Source organism: Semicossyphus pulcher, unplaced genomic scaffold, assembly GCF_022749685.1.
Source record: "Semicossyphus pulcher isolate SPU_LCO1_2020_fin unplaced genomic scaffold, fSemPul1.0.p SCAF_28, whole genome shotgun sequence".
NCBI classification, from domain to species: domain Eukaryota; kingdom Metazoa; phylum Chordata; class Actinopteri; order Labriformes; family Labridae; genus Semicossyphus; species Semicossyphus pulcher.
Window position 1 is genome coordinate 1,774,302 of NW_027211702.1, and position 21,056 is coordinate 1,795,357.

General features: G+C 39.8%; 1 protein-coding gene across 2 annotated transcripts in view; it reads left to right on the plus strand.

Moving 5' to 3' along the window:
• The window catches only part of vav2 (vav 2 guanine nucleotide exchange factor), a 233,913-nt gene that overhangs the window by 160,729 nt on the left and 52,128 nt on the right, over positions 1–21,056 (plus strand). For both annotated transcript variants that reach the window (XM_069677147.1, XM_069677146.1), the window contains exons 3-4: positions 2,051–2,109; positions 15,612–15,680. In XM_069677147.1, coding sequence (XP_069533248.1) covers positions 2,051–2,109; positions 15,612–15,680 — 128 coding nt within the window. The remainder of the gene's footprint in view (positions 1–2,050; positions 2,110–15,611; positions 15,681–21,056) is intronic.

The following is a 21,056-nucleotide window of genomic DNA, read 5'->3' on the forward strand; positions in this document are numbered from 1 at the left end:
GGGCAGTATGCCATATGTGAACCCTCCCTGAAGCAGGGCCAGGTGGGCAGCATGCCACCCAGCAGCACAATGGGTTTATCCATGGTGATTTATTAAAGACCCAAACCATTGGCTAAACACAGACGCTAAGCTAAATTAGCAATCTATTCTTCTCCACTATCCTTTTTCTCTTTCTCTCTTTCTGCTCAGTGCAGTTAGAATATCTATGAAGGAGGTGTGTAATGGTAGACTAGCCCCATATTGGAGCCATTAAGCATGAACACGGCTGCCTATTACACGGGTCTTTAACGACACTGAGGAATAACCCCTTATCATCCTGTCGAGCAATAGCCCCTTCGAGGTTTCCCGCCATAGAGTGGTTAGATGTAAATGAATGTGATGTATACTCACTCCATAACAGTGGTCCATGTAATCCCTCCACTCTCTACGACTGATTATGTTAAACATAAGAACAAATTGAATAGCGAGATTGAAAGGTATTGGTCAAGAGTGCTTCAACGCAAGCTCTCTGCAAGGCTAAAGTGGTGGTCTTCTCTTCACAACAGCCATTAGCATCGCCACATCTTCAATGTTAAAATGCTACAAGGGCTGGGATTGTTGCATTGTGTGTTTAGATGAGAGGCTCTGGATGACACACCTGCCAGGGAAGAGGGTTGAGATAACAATTTTCTCCTCCCTGTCGAGGAGACATCTGGCATTGCCACAGCGTTGCAAGCCCAAATACACCCAGGAGTGGGTAATGAGGCGTAGGAGACAGGGTTTGTATTTTGCATGTGTGTGTATTGGGTTGTTTGTTTCCTCATCTTCCCGAACTAGCCTCTGTAGACCCTGGAAGCACGCCATCTGTAGTCCTCCACCATAAGCCCACTTGTGTGTGGCTCCAAAGCAGCGTTAAATCAGCTTAGATGCGGGCTCATATTTAACCTTCTTCTAAAAAAAGACACACAAGAAGAAGGAGAAGGGAAAAGTTTCAAGGTTAAAAAACCAAGCAAGATAGAAGGTGAAATACAAGGATGGTTGAGTGTGTGACTGCGTGTGTGCGTGTTGGTGTGTAATCTAACCAAAGTCGTACCCATCCATGCGTGACTGCGCACCACATGTCTTTGGATGTCGACATTAACATGGTGGCCTGCATTATGTTTACACACAGTCCTGTGTGTCGCTGCATATGCCTTAGAGGGGTTGCTAAGAAACACGCAAGTAACTGTTGATAATCACCCGTGAAGAACATTGAATGCTGGAGTGAAATTAACATAATTCTTTTAACTGGTAGTGAATACAAGTGTAGTTTAATAATGGCTGTTCCTCTGTGGAATCTATTAATATTGTTGTTTATTATTGCCGCTGACTGTTTATCTTTTAGATACTTTTAATTACTTTTGTTTATTGTTGTAAATTACTGCGTCTGACGATCTGTTTTTGTTGTTTCAATGTTGATTGTTGTCTCGGTCGACGGTTTGTTTTTTTAAGCTGCGTTAATAGCTGCGAGTGTTGTCTCTGATGAGTTGTGTTGTGTTTACTTTTCCAGTTGATTGTTGTCTCTGACGATTTGTTTACTACTTCACTTTCACTAATGATTGTTGGTTGATTGCTGCCTTTAATGTTAATGGTTGGTTGCCTTTAAATGTAAAGTGCCTTTGAGTATCATGAAAAGCGCTATATAAATAAAAAATTTATTAATGTTATTGTTACTCTGTTACTACTATTGTTTATCATTGATTCTTTACCCTGGTGGTTTATCTTTAAGTTACCTTTTTAGTTTATTACTGCCTTTTACTGTCTATTTTAATTACATTTGTCACTGATTTTCATCATTTTAATACTGTTCTGTTTATTTTCTCTTAACCCTTATAAACGTACCCATAGTGTTTATTCCTGGAGTCTCCATGAAATAATACAGTATCACAGCGTAATGACCACATCAGTGAAGCAGAGAGGCAGAATAAACACGATGTGAACATGGCAAATTGAAAAATGATTATGCAAATAAAATGGAAAACAATGGAGGAGTTGATTGCATTGAAACTGTTTATCTCTTTGTTTATTTCAGGTAATCTCTGCTCTGTCAAGGATCTCCCAGCACAGCATTGCACAAATCAAAGGCATAAGGTATGTGTCTCATTTGTGACTCTTTCATTTATTACTTGAACAGCCGAAGCTCTCAAGAGTATCTGTGACAAATAACAATTAGGATGAATGTATTACACATTTGCATGCATGCCTATATTAAGATAGAGGTGGCTATTAACATCTGCTGCTCATTTAAAAGTCAATTTACATTTTTAGGTTATTAGCTGCAGCTTTTAGACACTGTTATCTTGCAAGGCAAGAAATAATCCACAACACATTTCCATCTGTCACTCAAACAGAACTGCAGTAGACTTTTTATGTAGAAATGTAGAAGTACATCATAAGCATCACCGTCTGAGTCACAGTTCTACATTGTGTGCAGGGGTTGTCATTTTTCACAGATATTAGTGAGGCTGAGAAAATCCCTCACACGGCTTTATCAGGCCCGGTATGGGCCTCTTATTTCTCTTCATTTGCTCAATCTGCTTGGAGCTTGGTGGCTCACCGGCGTCACATAAAAAGCCACTTTATCTGTCTGAGCAATGAGTTGATGGAGCACAGTCATTAGGAGCCGTGCCAAGAAATGAAGGAAGAAGAAAGAGACAGAGAGAGAGAGTGAGGGAGAGTGTGTGTGCGTGTGTGTGTGTGTGTGTTTGTGTGTGACAGGGAGAAAGAGCAAGTCCCTTGTCATTAATAAAGACAACACAACCTGCTGACTGCTGGCTAATTCACTGCCTGTCCACACTGACCACTTTGCTGTGAGGCGTCAAAATCAAGGCTCATTTGACCACCGTGTAAATCACACTCTGTCTGGACTTTCTGATCCTGAGTTACTTTCATCTCAGCAGGCAGAATGTAGATTAAAAAGTATTCAGATTCTCAAATTGTGAGTCAGAGTTCAGAACCAAAATGGTTATTAACAAAAGCATTATTAAGCTTAGCAAATCCTGGTTTCCAACGAGGGCAGTGAGGTATTTTAGTATCTATTAGCACATATGGAGGTAACCCTCCACCCTCTGCGCCACATTAAACTATATCAGCCTAAAAGAGCTGCATTTTTCGTCACATTTCAATACTTTTCTCCATCATCTGTGATGGGAAAACATCAGACAGTCAGAGATAGAACACATGTGCTTTCTACTTATATTATGTTATAAAATTCAAGTGTACCATGGAGTGTTTCTCTTCCCTCCATGGCACCACACTTTCACACTGAATTCCTTTTAGCCCTGAAGGTTACCCTGACCTCTTACCCGGCTTTAGAGGTGAATCTACAGGGATCAATAAAGTAGGACTTTATTAAGTGAGGTCACATTTGGGTCCTCGGCCTGAACAAGGAAACATTGACTCATGTTATTAAATGGTACACTGAAAACAACTCTGGGGTGTGTCAACATTGGAATTGTATTGCACAGTTATTTTGGCCAAAATTTTGAATTGAATTTGAATTGTAAGTCATTTTTAAAGTACAAGTAAATGTAAATTATTATCAGAACATCTAAAAAAAGTTATTTTCTGTAACACCTTGTGCTGACCAATGTTGCTTTTTCTTCCTTTCTTCCTTATAAATGTGTTTTTTCCTGTCGTGTCCAGTTCAGCATTGAGTTTTATTACAAGTACATCAATGGCTAAAACTGAATACTAGAAAAAGCCCTGTCGTTGAATGAATGTAAGTCCATTATTCACCACCCTTTTAGCTTATTTTTTTCCTGCATACTAAAACATTGTCTGGGTGTCTTAGCTTGCTGGATGTTCCAAGTTCAGACCCCCCTATTAGCATCTGCCTGCTATACAAATTTAAAGAGATAAACAATGCGATGCCGAGGTAGATGTTGATTCTTAGTGGTATTGGCAGAAGGGCTGGATACTGAACTTGTTACTTGTAAGGATACCAGATTTTGTTGACACTGCTCAAAACAGATTTATTTCAAATCACTCAGCACCAGAGTCCTGTGCCTGTGGGTGCACCGTGTCAGCCCTGCAGCTTGTTTCAAAACCAAGCAGGTCTGCTTCACTTGTTTAAATGGAGTGTAATCTGTCAGCCAACGACAATAACCATGTTTCTGTCAACTGACAAAATTAGGATCTGGCATATTTGCAAATATAGCTGCAAAAGGGTGTGATAACACAGGCTCAAGCAGGCAATTCAGGGCAATAGCGAGTGGAAAGTGGTATCATCAAGTTACACTCTTCTTAACTCAAGGCCAAAAATGCTACAATGCAAAGCTGGTCAGCAAGCTTACACCACCCTGGTGACACACTGTGACAGCCTGCAGGTTTTAGGAGGGAGGTGTAGAGGGGTTTTATATTGCATAGTTTGTAAAAAATGATGATGAGATGTTTGGACTACTTTTTAAAAAACTGAAATAACATTTTTTTGGTTTTAACAGAGAGAGTTAAGTACCCCAAAAATGCACCCCCCGGGGCGTGAACCAAATTGCAAGTGTCAGTAAAGGCTCAAATGTGAACAGTACTCAACTGCATTTGGCAGTAGTGTCTATTAGGTGTTAATATCTAAGATAGTGCTTAATGGGGCTTTGAGCCATCATCTCTCTGCTAATTCATTTTTCCCAGGATATAAAGGCTTAGGGCATATGTCAAATGTGTCATGAGTTCTGAGGCCATGCACTGTATGATCTAGTATGAACAGGATGCTGCTATCAAGTAGAACACTTACACAATATAATTGTTCACTGACCTCTTTGGCCTTTCTAAAGGCTCTTCTCAGCCGCTTCTTAGTAATTCTGCTCAGGGCAAGGTGAGCTGAATTCAGAGGTCCAAGGACCTGTCAGACCTCCTCTGTCTCGCTTCAAAGCCCCTGTCAACCCTGTACAGGCCCGAGAACAGATATAACTCATTTAAACACACAGAAGACCATACATGTAAGTAGTGAACACACAGGCACAGGGTCATGCCCTCCACGTCTTCCTACACAATAACAGGGTCATGCTTAACATCTTTGAGAATAAGGTTACAACCAAAAACCTTTTTTTAATGTCTGGTATAAAAGCTACTTATACGAATTGACAAAGATGTTACTGAACCAAACTAAACCATTCCAAGGCAGACAAAGAGCCTCAAGACCAAAAGCCAAAGCAACATTTAGTTTTAAACTTGGTTCTTACAGGCAGATGGACGATCGGTACATGCCGATCCGAAATAATGTCTTACCAAGTGCTTGGTGAAGTGAGTCATACCTTCAAGGTCTTTTCTTGCATCATGTTCCTCTTTTAAAATTGAATAAAAAGAGATGGCTCAGTTGGCAAAAGCTCAGACCAAATAGAGGACACAGGTGTGCTTCGCTCTCACTGAATTTCTGATTGGAGCTTTGATCTTTCCTGCACAAAAGAAGTTAGGAAAAAGAGGAACCACTCAGTAAAAATAACAAAAAATCAACTCTTTACTGAATGATTTTCAACAACAACCAACAGCTGAAACCAGTTTTGGTAGAACTACACTGAACTCAGGGGGGAATTCACTAAGAATGAAGTGCAGCTGCTGATAGCTCCATAAATTGTGCATTATTTGCCCCCTGCTCCATCTCAAGGTCTGATTCAGAAAGTAAAATTTCGCAGATCCGTGCAGTTTGCTCTCTTTTTGTGTCTGATTCTGAAGAGGAGCTGTCAGCACCTCCACTCTCTGCTGCTCGGTGCTGCTAGCATCCTCGGGCATCAGCTGAGCACACACTGACAGATCTCAACTCCATGCGCAGATCGATGATGAGCAGGGAGAGGAGGGGGCGGCTCTTTTAACAGTTTATTGTAAAGTCCAGACTCGACAGGTGTTTACTAGTTTAACTCTCTGTAACGCAGCTTTTTTTTTTTAACAAGTGTGCAACAACAGCTCGTCCACATAATACTCCCTGTCATGCGTAATGGCTCCAAAGTGTGCCCACATGCTGGAGTTGAGCCTCGCACAGGCCCGGACTAATTGGTCTCCTGATTATAATAATAAAGACAATATATTATTAACAGATTGTTTTTACTTACCAATACATTTTTATTCACACAAAAGGTGGAATTGTCGTCATGATCACTGGAAACTCAGAGCGTGACAGCCCTTCTAATTCTGCGCCGCAGTTACCACCAAGTCTCTGTAGGCCGTAATATTTCCCTCTAACTGTGCGGTGCTGTTAGTGCTTTTTGAGGTTCATTTAAATTTGCCCCGAATGTTTGCATAATGACTTTTAAATACGCGCAAAAGGCGCCGGAGCACAGAGACGCTGTTTGCTCTGCAGCGCACTTTGGAGTGCATTCAACCCTCTGTGTGTGCTCGGAGAATGAGTCTTTTTGTGTCATTTGCGCAGGTTTTGCGGGCGCAAAAGCCACAAAATCCCTCAGTGAATTACCCCCTCAATGTGTATAATTAGTTCGCTGTCCTTTTAAGATGCTAATGGAGAGGAACATATTGTATTTTACAAAGCAAACAATCTGTATCAGATTTAGTTTCTCAGGGTGGAAGTCTTGATATCCAGGCAATAACTCAACTCAAAGCATTTAATCACTGACACCGCATCAAACCACCCATTCAGTTTGAAAATGGCCACAGAGTTCCTCATTGTGTTCTGAGTAACATGGCCAGAGGCATGTCCATTGACGTTCTGTTGAAGCCCATTGATCTTGTCCTTGATGTCTGTTCACTGTAATCAGACATTGATAGTTTATGTCATTGTGACGGCATTCAGTGCGAGTCGGAAATAAAGGGATGGTTTTGCATGCTCTGCACATTCAGAACTGCACTGGATCAACCAGATAGGACACTCTCTTCTTTTGTCATGTCGTTTCCGTTCTGTCTGAAGTCAACATCCCCACGCTGCAACCAGCTTGATGTTAAAAGGCATTATTTCTGCTGGGTGCAGATGAGCATGTCCTCTTATTTTTTCAGATCTTTTACATTTAACAATTAATGTTGAGTGTCTTAATAAAATCTCTCCAAACTCTTAACTGTCCAACCAACATAATGCAGTACAGATGAGTCTAAAATGATTTAAAAAATTAAGATAAGCCGCGTTTCAATTGCTTCCCTTCCTAATGTTTTCCTTCTTTTATTTTGCCCTCTGTTTCACCTCTCAGGCAACTTACAAAAGGCTTTGCAGACTCCATTCAGAGAGCTTTAAAAAAGATAAACCGAGCAGCAATAAAAGAGTTTTATTTTTTTACTAGATACAGCTATGTTTCAGTTTAAAGAAAAGTTATTGGTCTAGAACCTCAGACTCCATCCCTCTATTTCTTGAACCAAACCATTCTGTCTTGGAATTGTCTTCGTCTCTCCATCTCTAAACGATTTATCACAAAAACTGTCAATCAAAACCACAAGTTGATCCCAGTCATCTCTCATTTTGTCTTTAACTCTAAATCCTCTTGTGTCGAGGCCTCATGTTCCCGTCTCTTTGTGCCCCCAGAGTTGACCTTGTGTTTCTGACAGCTTATCTTCAGTATAAGCCCGCGTCATGGTCTCTCCTGTTATTCTTCCCATCCTTCCTACCGCTTATCTTTACTGTCCTCAGCTAACCCCACTGTAACCTTCAACCCGCCTGAGCTTCACTGTCCCAGTTCATCATTGATCCCTGCTGTTAGAGTGGGTTTCGTGGGCAGGGGGGGATCAGGGTCGTAGAGTTTGAGAGACGTCAGCTCAGCACCCACACAGAGAGCAGATGAGGAGGAAGTCTGTTTAGAGGGTAAGATGAGGATAGTCCTTCTAAATCCTTTCATCGCACACTGCCCTATGTGTGATATATTTCCCTTGAATGGTATTTTTTATTCAGATATATGAATAAACTTGATCAGTTCAAACCACACCTATTGATGGTGCTAATTGATAATCTACACCCCGACTGTAGCCAGTCTGTGTAAACTATCCCAATAGAAGCACATTACAGTATTTGTTTATTAAAAAAAAAAAGATAACAAAAAGGTTTTTTTCAGAATATTTTTCCAAAGTGCGCTTGCATATATATATTTTCTTGTTATGTTTCTTTATTTGAGCAGGGACAATGCACACACAACATTAACCTTATATAAAACAAGGAGAGATGTTTTGTGCCAGGTTTTAGCAAATTTTTCAGTGGTCCTAAAATGGAACCTTGTGGCACTCCCATGGTACTCATTTATATTGCTGCAAAGCTAAAACCATTTGTTGCAAACAGTTAAAATGTATTTCAAATTTGGGACAATACATATAAGCAATTATTATTAGCTGGTATTAATTAGTATTATGTCAATAGAAAAACATTAAAAATGCAAGAAAGAGTGAAAAATAAAAAAGCAAATTAAACGACACCTAAAGTTTTGTTTCTTATTTTATTAGCTTAAATGACATTATGCTTATTTATGGGCCCTAACTATCAATTCTATTCATCATTGGTTAAGCAGTAGACTTTTAGTCATTTGGTCTTTGAAAATGACATCACAACTTCATGAAGCATAAGGTAATTTGTTTGCATTGCTTTATTGTGAGAACATTATTTTAAAACCTAACCATGTAATTATTGTTATGATATAACTGTATAACTACAGTCAGAGAACATTTGACATTTCTAAATACAAAAATACAGTAATTGCATATTATTGTAATCAATTCAACACTGTGTGAAGTCCCTCTGTACTGAATGAAGGGCCATTCAGAGCTTGAAAGGAGCTTCTGTGTAATAAAAATAAATGAGAAATAATTATCAAATGGTTTTACAGTGTTGCTGATGAGAGATATAGTTTACTCATTTAGAACCCAGCAAAGGGACAAAATAGATGACGTGTTTGTGTTTGTGTACCGTTTTTATTCTTAAGGCGGTTGTAGTGCACAACAGTGCAAATAACAAATAATCACAGTTTGTACTTCGGCCCTGCCTCCAGGCTTTGCCCCCTTAAGCCGTTGCATTAGATCACTCACATTAGTATACAGTTATCACATTGCACATCCTCTCGTCATTTTTCACTCATGGCGTTTGAATGCATCGTGTGCTCATTTCACACGTAAATGTTGTGGAAATAACTCACACATGCAAAGAGCTTACTCATATGTCACACACACACACACACACACACTCACACTCCGTGGGCGAGAGCAGCTTGGAAATGAAACTGTATTTCCAGGTTTAAAGGGGAAACGGGCGGCTTCATGGACAGGCATGGTACAATAAGCGGCAAAGTGCACAAGCATGCTGGAGCTCCAGCGATTTATCGACCCCTGCAGAAACGCAGCTGTGTCCTGGGACATGAAACTGCTACCAACGCTGGCCATTCGAGCCGCGCTCACACCTAACGACTACACTGTTGTTGTGCTGTTTGACAACAGTTGATCAATGGGACCGGCTCACTGCGGCATTGTCCAGCACACGTGTGCCAACAATTCCCTTTATGCAGCATTGGCTGTAAGACCAGTAAAGAAGAAATAAGACGTTGTGCAAGGAAATTAAGTAACAAAAGGCAGGACAGTAATGCGTAAAAGAGAGCTTATGCAAACAAGAAAGAGTTGTGGCACTGAGAATTAGGATGTGAACTGTGGGCCCTCGTTTCATGAACTGTAAAAATATGTTTCCTTACTTTTCCTAACTTTCTTCTCTTTTCTGTATCTATTTATTTATTTGTGCCCCAGCAAAAACCTTAAACCTAAAAGATTGTGGGGGGTAATTGTTAATTAAATCAAACAACAAAAATGACAAATGCAATCATCCAATCCCAAAGCCCCTTCATCCCGACACAGCAGAAAGGCATTTTACAGGTCCTTGTTTTCCTAATAACTTCTTATGGGTTCCCTTGGATTTAATATTTATGCTGGTAGTAATTACATGAAAAATCCACAAAGATACATAAATAAAATAAAAATAAATATTAATTCATTGTTTTTAATACATGTTCAATTGCAGTGCTTACTGAAAGAATCTCTAAGTAAGACACGCAATTAAGTAGAGTTAATTAATTAGTATTGTACTCATTTAACAAGGTAAATGGACTGCAATTATATGGTGCTTTTTTCGTCTTCTGACCACTCAAAGCGCTTTACACTTCGTCACATCCAACCTTTCACACACACATTCACACACTGATGGCAAAGGCTACTATTCCAATGTCCGATCAGATCACGATCTAACCACATTCACACTCCGATGGCTACCCAGCTAAAAATGTCTTGTTCTAAGAATGTTCTGAAAATGTTACGTGCAATGTTTTTAATAGCAGGAGAACGTTCTCTGAAAACATTTTTGGGATGTTGCTGTGAGAATGTTCAAATCACATTTCAGGAACGTTTTATAAATCACGTTCTGATAGTTCAGGCCGTACTAACATCCTGAAAAGATCCTCAGAATGTTGTAGTGAGCATGTTCGACCTTTGTTTTTATGTAAAATTGAGCAAATTTTTTATAAAAGGCGTTCTGACATCCCAGGCCTCAATAACATCCTGAAAATATCTTCAGAATGTTGCAGTTAAAACGTTTTGTCTAAGTTTAAGGTTATGGGAACATTCCCTGCTAGTTGGGTAAGCCTTCTGGAGCACTTTGGGGTTCAGTGTCTTGCTCAAGGACATGTAGACTGTTGCAGACAGGGATTGAACCACCAACCTTCTGATTGAGTGACGACATGTAATTCTTTGTCTTATTTGTAGCAAATTATTAGGAATGTATGGAATTGTAAAATATAGCAAATAAAATCAATACAGAACTAACACATAACACAAAATATACAACTAGCCTTTACAAAAGAGGAAGAAAGATACAGAAAAATCAGTGAAGGAAAAAGGAAGAGAAGGACGGGAAAGTGGACTAGTTTTCTAGTTGAATGCAGGTTATTTCAGAAAATTAATCCTTTAATCATTGACCACATACTTCAACCTAACTTAAACTCAAACAAACAGTGATGTTTTGCTTTAAAACATGTAATTTACCTGCTTAAGACACACAGCCTATCAGATGAACCAACAAAGGAAACAGTATATTTCAGAAGCATTAGCCAGGCTTGGAGGACATCAGTGTCAGGGGATAATAAGAGGTGTTGAGGATAAATAGACAATTATAAGAAAAACCTACTAAACCATCCACTCTGACTTACCCCACAACGTAAAAAGCTGAACAGCATGTGTTAACACGCTTGCAGGAAAGACAATAGAGCATTATTGAATAGCCTGGAGACGCCTCATCATCGGAGTTCTGATGAAATTATAAACATAGTTCAATTACACCGGGTTGTACCATTTAGGCGAAATGAAAACGGCAGCATTGGGCCGTGCTTGGCTCCGCAAAACAACACCGAGGTGATAGATATCTCCCCAAACTACTACGTAATTAAATTTTGCCCTGCGGGACTCCATTAATAACTTATAATATAATGCACATTTCATTGGAGGGGGCCATCAGATGTGGGTGTGTTATTACGCTCCGGAGCATCCACCTCCTGCGCGGTGTTTCTCTTCATAACAGTGAGCGGGAAAGTTACATAAATCAGACATGAGGCTGTTTTTTTTGTTATATTATTTCTACGTGTAATTAGATCTTGGATATACAGTCGTTTTTAATGAAGTTGTTCATTTAAACATGCAGAAATGAGCAAAGTTAATGAATCAGAGAAGACTTTAAAGGCTGAGTTTGCAGGATTCTTTGCACGTTCGTGTGTTAAAGTGTGTGTGCATGCTTCAGGGTGACCAGCTGACCTTCGAGCTGAGCATTCATTAACTCGATGGCTGACACACTCTTTCTGTGTGACCACTGTTTTAATTGCACAGAGGCTAATTGGTGGTGTCACACAGCTTGACACACACACACACACTCCTGCACATATACACGACTAAAATGACAAAATTAGCTACTTCCACTACAGCTTTCACTCCTGTGTGATATTTGGCCTTAACGCACCGACAGGTCATCACTGGTGGCTCCATGCAGACGTGGTGTTAGAGTAAAGTGTCTCCGTCGTCTGATCATATCTTGGGATTAAACACATTCAGAGGATTTCAAAGCTGAGTGCTCACAAAGACCAGAGTGTATTTATGAGAGCTTTGGACGTCTGAACTGTTCATCTCATCCCCCAGCTCACATTACACACACAACACACACACATTCATTCTTTATCTCTTTATTCTCTTCTTCCTGCTACATCTCTCTTACACCCTCTAAAACTTAGAAAAGAAATATAGTTGAACACAATACTTTTCAGGATGGCTAACCCTGTTTGAAACATTACCAATATCTAATCAAGTGAATTAAATCAGGAGAGACTTGATTATGGGTGAACAATTATTTATTTCACAAGCTTAAGAAAGCATGAGAATGTGCGATGTCTTTGGCGATTAGATCCCATCGTGACGTTTTCATGTATTTGAAAGAGGTAGTGAGGCAGAGAGTAGGATAGGAAACCCCCAGATGGAGTCTAGACACTGGTGGAAGGAAGGATGCAGGATGTGGTGAGGAGTGGACTTCTGAAGAGCTGAAATTGGGCATGGAAGAATGGAATGACAGACCGACAGCAGCTGAGAGGAGAACTGATTTAACGTTTGACAGCAGCAGGATGATTGGCTGAAATCTGGTTTAATACTTGAAAAAGTAAACCCCCATGATCAGCTGATCAGAGAAGGAGGAAGTGAAAGAGAGGGAGTGAAAGAGAGATATAAGGTTCTTTTCGACCAAAAGTACCAAGAACAAAAACTTCTCTTTAAGGAACTGAATGGTTCCTGTGGCCCCTTGTTGTCTGCGTTTCCACAGCGGCCTGAAAGTCCCGGGAAGATTATGCAAATCAGGCCAATGACGTATGGAGAAGCAATGAAAGTAACTGCACTACACACTGCTCAGCAAGGCACCTCCTCGTCGGCCCAACTATCGTAGGCTTTCTTCTCTGACTCCATCTCAAAGCAGACCCTGGGTCCTGCTATCGAAACGCAGAGTTCCTCAAAATGTTCCTCATTCCTGGAGAAAGTTCCTGCTGTTGAAAAGTACAGAGAGTGATATGAATGATGAATCAACGAATGAAGAGATGATATGAAACAGTCTTCCTGCTTGAACTTACGCTGACCTGCATTAGTCTTTACCATTTTAAATACAATGTTCAGTTCAGATTTCTTCTTACATTGTTTAAAATTGCACAGTTTGGATAAAAAGAAATTTGATCAAGAGAATATTCTAATATTATGCTCAGTTCTTGCCCAAGGCAGCTCTTGCATTGTAACAAGGATTGCTGTTGAATAACTTTCTGAGTGTGGTATGCCCCTCTCTGCATGATCAGTAATGTTGCTGGTTAAATAAATGGCTTTATTATGTATTCCAGGCATATTGAGGATTCCCTTAATGTCTTTGGCTTGGCGACTGTAATGACATTTCTGGTAAACAGAGGCTAAATGAAGTTTGGGGTTTTATTTTTGGGTCATGGATTACTTCCTGTTCGATCACTCTGGCAGATCAGCTACAGTGTTTCTTACACTGAGACTTATATAATGCACAGTTTTATCAGCAAAGGAGAAGTTTGGTATTTTTACACCTGGGCCCTATTTCTTTTACAACTTTGGGTGTCGAAATGACTCATAGGAACCAACTGTTTCTGGTTACACAAAAATGATCTTACTCTTTAAAAAAAGGATTCCGCATTTCCGTAATGTTGTCGGTCACCTGGGGTAACAATCTGAGCCTGTCAGTGGTAAAAACAAACACTTTTAGTGGATGTACTTTGATCGGGCGCATTTGCCCCAGGGGATTATGTTGCATCCATTGTGGCCGTATCACAGCTACGGTGGAAGACATTTACTGGACCAAATCCAAAAGTTTTTCTTCCTGTGAGTAATTTCGACGCCCAAATTTGTAAAATTAGGGTCATGGTTTAAAAATACCAAACTTCTCCTTTAATGATAAAACGTTTTATATGTCTCAGTGTAAAAAACACTGTAGCTGATCTGCCAGAGTGATCACACAGGGAGTAATTCATGACCCAAAAATACAACCCCGAACTGCCTCCTTTAAGGCTCCAGAGGAATTATGGTAGATCATAAAATTATAATTTGGTTATCAATAAGGTGGGTTTGGAACTAACTGTTCTGTACTAAAGATACACTTACATAAATAACATGCTTTCAGGTGGTGGACTTTGTTCTTGAGAATAAAACAAGTAAATCAATATGTGCGGTCCTAAAAGGCTCTGTTTGCTCTGCTTACAAGTCTAAGACGTGGGCGCAGCTCGCACAACGCTTTGCCCATGAACCTGAAACCCTCACTCCTCTCCTCCTGTCCTCCTTCTCTTCTTGAATAATGGTGGGCTTTTTTTCTGTGTGAGTGTCTGTGTGTGTCCAGTGGCTCTTTGACAGTAGGAAAACAAATCATGTGTTCAATAGTTACATTATACAGAGGGAGTCAAGGTCAAACTTGCGGAGCTGTTTACCGTAGCAGAAACCACCGCTGGCTTCTGCTTTGTGTGGGATTTATTGCTCCAGGAGAAGAGGGTAAAAGCATAATGCTGCTGTCACAGTGATGACAAACAAAGGCCTGAAAAACAACAAACTCCTTCGGCTGAAGAATGCCATCAGATGTAGACAAAGCCGGGCCAATCCATTCTACATGTTTGATTCCATCATTGTTTTTTCTTATGTTCTACCATCCTTAGAGTTTAGAGGAAAGCTGAAATAATCTGAAAATACTCAAGATTAATTTGAATATTACAGATTATATTCGATTCAGTAACGTTAGCGTGGTTGATGATTAGTGCCAATCTTGACCTCACTAAATTTAATGAGCTTCAATTGTGCACGGCATTAAGCTAATAGGCTATAATTTGTAGCAATCAGCTCTCTTGAAAGAAAAAAGGAAACATCATAAACACGGTCGGGCAAGCGAGATCTAATCATGCACTTCATAACGATGTTTGCGGAAAGCAGATCTCCTTAAAAAGATCAGAATTAAATCCAGCAGGTTTAATGAGCTAATTGATTAGTCATTTGTTTTTATGCTCTGCCACTTCCCAGGAGAATGTGTTTGTTGCGCCGTGTGAGCACAAAGGGGGAATTTAACAAGAGGATCAGGATGATACATGTACAGGCTGACATGGATGCTTTTATTTATAGTGTTTCAGCTTGCTTTGTGTGTCAGAACCATTTATTTTCTTCAACAAAAAGTGTACAAATAAGTAAAGGTCAGTTTTGTTTAACAAAACAAAAAATGACAGCTCTGAACTTGTCATTTTCAATATTTCACATGGCTCTATATCTCCCCTGAGGGTCCTTGAAAGCTGCCCAAACCCCCTGAAAGGATTTATAAGTCACCTGGCCATCCATCTAAGAAAAAAAAAACCTTTTCCTTCCTGAATTCCAGAGAAAGTTGGCCGTGAGAAGATGTTTTTTTATCTGTCAGCAGCAGTGTGTTGATGTGTTTTGACAGTGTTGTTTGTGACTGATGGGCTCCTCTGTTGAACACGTCCCGCTCTAGTGATGGAGCTAAGAGTGACAACCTGGCAGATAGAATACGCTGTTTCTGTTTCTGGTTATTTTTCTGCCTGGGACACTGCGGTGCGTGCAGAAGTTAAGTGTTTTGTTCCCTCTCTCACTCACCTGTGTTTGTGTGTGTTTCGTGTGTGTTACAGGCCCTTTCCATCAGAGGACACAGCTCTGAATGAGGATGATGTGTACCGGAGCCTGGAGGAGCTGGCGGAGTAAGTCTGCAGTCCACAACATACACCCACACAGCCTCGTTTTTGTCACTTGGAGGACATTTAATTTAATTTAATTTACTCATTGAAGAATTCCACAAACCTTAACCACCAACACATGCCTTACCCCAACCTTTACCTATATTTAACCTAACTGTAATTGTAAACAAGAAATAATTAACCCTACAATGTAATCATCTAGCTTGTGGGTAAGTTTTTGTAGGCACTGTGCAATCAGATGTTGTCCTCACAATGTGATCAATCAAATTAAAACAGGCACATACATACATTAAGACAGATCATTGTCAGTTTTAGCTACTGTCACCAGACATTTCCTTTTTATAAACAGAGGCAGGAATAAGGAAGTACAAATACTTTGTTACTGTTCTTAAGTAGAGTGTTCAGGTATCTGTACTTTACGTGACATCTTTTACTTATATTTACTTCTAACAAATGTTTGTACTTACTACTCCAAACCTTTTTATAACAGGCCTCGTTACTTAGCTTTTTTGCATTTGAGGGGAATTATCGATTAGAAAAACATGTGTACAAGTTATTTCAATACTATTTCAGTTTATTTTAATTTAAAACACATTCAAAACACAAACAAATTACAGCCTATCATCCGTTTTCACCATGTCGGGTTTTCAATCCTGCTAGCTACCGGTGCTGTAGCTAGCGGTAGCTTGCAGCCTACGGTAACGTTGATTGTTGTGAGGGTGGCAACGCAATAGCGATCATGACGGTGCATGTACGTGTCGAAGCGTTAGCAACAATGAAGTTCCCTAAAACAGCAGTGCTGCATATTGCAAATAGGAGACGTTGTAGGGTTTGGACCCAGAAACAATTTTAATGCTGAGGTGTGATGTCACCACTTAACAACCGACATCTTTAGCTAGATTATAGCGCCATCGTCTGGGTAGAATACGGTAAGACAATAACATACTTCTCTCTGCATCCCACTTTTTAGATGAAAAAAGTCCATTAAAAATGTGTCTTATACACTGAATTTCTATGGTGAATATTGGACAGAAACAGAAAAGTGAGGGAAAACTTGACCGCCAAGAAGAGACGTGTAGGACAGGGAGAACTTGTAGCCACATGGATGAAAGTTAGCTGCGACAGCAGGCAGAAATGTCCTTCAGTGAGCTGCTTTTACTTTTATACAGAGAGAACGTTTCAGAGCCTGTACTTTTACCCTTCTACTTCAGTACACAAGTTGAATCAGTACTTTTACCAGAGCCTGTTTTGCAAATATTAGTACTTTTGCCAGCACTGTATATTAAACCTTACATTGCCTATTTATGCATAGTCTCATCTGGATTTTGGAGTCATATTGTGGAGAGGGTAGAAATGAGCATTTGATTCTGCCGAAACTTAGCCAGAGTCCATCAAGTAAATGGTGACAATACAGAATATGAGCGCTTTGTAAATTTCTGACATTTTATATCAGTTTAACTTGTTTTTGTTGTTAATATATAATATAAACATATGAACCCTTGGTTGTACAAAATTGTATTTCCTGATGAACAACAATACCCTTACCATTGTGTATCCAGCATGCTTGCAATGTTTCAAAGGAAAGCATGATTGCCACTTCTTCTAATTTACCCTAACTGCTTAATTACATAAGCGTTGAGTCCTCTGTCACTCTGCCCGTTGCCATGGTGACACCATCTCTGTGCAGACTTCTGGTGTAGCTGCCTTTCTGCCCTCGGTGGCGGCGTGTTTCAGTGGGTGGGTGGGTTATATAGGGTGTGAAAAAGAGTCGTCAGGTCTCGGAGTTGGCGGTGGCTCCAGCGGTGACAGCAGATTAATAGAGACTGATTAGTTAACTGCTCTGAGATGGGTGTCATTCATCAGAGGAAGAAGAAGGGAGACGAGTGGGAGATAGAAATGAGAACATGCGAGCTATAGATATATATGTATATATAGCTGCTGAATACATAATTGTGGGATGCAGAACGTGCTCTTGCTGGAGGAGAGGAGTGCCAGCCAAGCAGGCTAATGCTGGATTAGAGTGCAGCTTAGCATGTAGCCCTGCAAGCTCAGAACATGGGCCCTTACCTTGAATACTGAACTGCATCTTACACAAAAAGTTATCCTGTAGAGAGTAGAGGAATAACTAAAAACACTGATCTTATTATATTATATTATATTATACTATTTTATATGATATTATATTTTATGTAAAAAAACAGGATCAAAACATGATCAAAGAAAAGGAAAGAACATACAATTTCAATCAATGTGGTCTAGTGACACAACATTTGCAGAACTTGTATTTACTGGTGTGGACATAAATGCAATAACAAGAATCAAGTTAGCTTCTTTATTTTACTCCAAAGAACTTCCCTTGACAACATTTTTCCATTTGTAAATCCCTGGTGACATAAACATCGGATACAATTTCCTACTACTGTGTGAATTAACACTACTGAATACAATACTGAAAAAACCTGATACCATTTGAATATGTATTCCATTAAAATGCTCTGAATTAATGAATAAAAGTGATTAATTGATACGATGTTTAGTGTCATTGCTAATGAAATAAATACAATGCAGATTATGAACAGATTATGTCATATATATGTCATATATATACTATTAAGTTGTTTTTACATTATGATGTCCTTAAATCCTTTTGGATGGTGCACAAATTAAAGCTAGGAAATGCAACAGTTTGGGTTCTTAGTTAACATAGCTGGTTACCCTGTGTGGACCACTTTGCAGGTAACCACTAGGCAATTGGAATGCACGTTAAATCAATCTTAAAGGAATGTCAGCTGTATAGAATAATGGATGCTGGTTTAGCTCAGTTGGTAGAGCAGGCGCCCCATTAATAGATGCTACAGTCCTTGTCGCACTGATCGCAGGCTCGACTCCCAGTCTGCCGATCGTTTGGTGCATGTCATCCCCCACTTTCTCCTCCCCACATTTCCTGTCCTCTTCAGCTGTCCTGTACAAAAGAAAAATAATCTGAAGAGAGAGAAATAAATAAGAATAATGGAAACTTAAACGTGTAAATTACTATTGGAAGATCCAGTGACTTAAGCAGGTGTATGATATGCACAATATAACTATGCTTAAAGTCGAGCTGAAACGGCATTTCGAGAGTATCTAGCTTCCGTATCGTGACGTATTTCCGAGTGAAACAGGACGTGCAGGCGGGACATATCATTAGAGGGATTTGATTTGATCGTTGAGAAGTGGGCGTAGACAGACGTTCTCCACAGCGCAGTAGCTAGCTAACTGACCGAGCGTTCTTGGTGCTCTGCGGCTAAATGTTGCAGATTGATTGGTTGAAATTGTTTGGTGTTAACTTACGTAAGCACACTTGAAATTTAGTTTTACCGGAAGAAAAAATGATCGGATTTTGATATAAGAATACGAGGAAATTGATTTTCTGTGTTTTTTTTGGGCCTATATTGTCAAATAGATGCACAATATTACCGGGGATGTGATCCAAAAGGATTAAAATTACATTTTTCATTTCACCTCGACTTTAAGTGTCATAGAGCCCCCAGTAAAGCGAGTGAGCATTAATGTGAGGGTTTGATGCTATATACAGTGGTTATGTCTTAAATTTAGCTTAGACCTCTCACCTGTAAAATCCCCTTTTTGCATTAATGGGTTTTGACCTCAGCAACCTTCAATTAGCATAAACGTTGAGTTCACCTGTTTTCTCTGGAATGGTCAACGGTGACGTAACATGGTGCTCTTTATGTAACCTGTAGGTGCAGAGGGCTGCGTCTCACTGAATTAATCATTCCGCTCTGCAGCATGGCTGCTCTTGACCTTTTACAGAGAACATGTATGCATTTTGTATCATCAATAGACTGACACATAATTGATTCATCAGCAGGTCGCGCACCTAATCCAGTTGGACACACGTAGCATATAGGCCACACTTGCAATAACCCTGCTCTCAAAGACTTATTAATTAGCCTGAAATATTGATGCATAATTTACCATGAGTGCTTGACTGAACTGTGAAAGTGAGTGGGAGCACAATGATGAACTAACCACATAATAATCGTCATTTTTTATGGATGTTTTATGGATTCAAGAGCATCCCAAAAATAACAGAATGGTAGGACATATGGTATCATAAAAACAACAGCATGTAGGGAATAAAACTGCAATTTTGTCACCAAAAATATTAAGTGTGAGAAATAGCAAACAATAAAAAATAAATAAAGTGGCATCATTAAGTTCAGTGATAAGACCACAAAAGATAACAACTGCTATGGAAGGCAATCTATAAAAATTGATTTTTAGGTGAGATTTAAAAACCGAAATCATGTCAGCAGACCAAACGTTAAATGGAAGACGGTTCCAGCAGCAGCCTGTGCAGCAAAAAATCGATCGACCTTTCATTTTAATCTGGAGTGGCTAAAAGACTGGTGTACCCCCAGAGGTCTCAGGGGAGGGCTGGACGCTCAATCTTCAATAATGTAATGATTTTACTCTGTATTTAGAGGTATAACAAATTCATTAGATTATTTTCCTCCCCTGTTATGTGATTGGTCTTCTGCATCCAGCCGCTTGGCCTAACAAAGACGTGAGAACGCGCGGTTGAGTTTTTGTCATCGCAGAGGTTTGGTAGAGGTCGCATAGGACGCTGCAGTATTTCCATATTAACAATATCATGTCAGAAGGACTCATGTAAAGTGAGGTGAACTGAGGCTTTAGCTGGTCATTGTCATGTAAAAGGCAGGTGTATATATGAAGCATCCTCCGATTTGCATTCAGCTCGACTGAGTCGGGTAGAGGTCAACGCCAGCCTAAGTGAGGTCTCCTGGGTCACTGCGGTACACCTGACCTGCACTTCCTTCCTGTTGCTTTTGGATGTCAGGCCTTCACATCGCTTACTTTGACTCTCAGTCTTGAATGACTCCATCCAGGAGTTGACAAAGCATGAAATGGGGGTGGATGGTGTGCAGTCGCCAAGGGACTTTTTCCTCTGTGAAAGCTGCACATAGATTTCCATTCCGAAGCAAACGGTGTCAGAAGCCTTTTGTGTCACTCTTCTGCAGTTTATTTTGCTCCATTAATCCCCTGGGTAGGTTGACATGGAAAGTCAATAGCTAGAAAATGGATGGAGCTCAGCTAAGGTATTTACTGCGAGGTATTGAGTCTGAGATGTTTAAAATGAAAGTATATTTAAACATGTTACCACATTCAGAATAGACTATTCTGATGGCCTCAAATGCAGAAAAGTGAGGAAACAAACTTTGTTAAGGCATTACTGCATCACATATGCACATCAGTATATTACTATTAAAGCCAGCATTGTTTTTAGTATACAAACAGTCATGTTTACGCTCAAGTGAACAAAAAACTAAAGTTATTATACATTAAAACAAACTTACA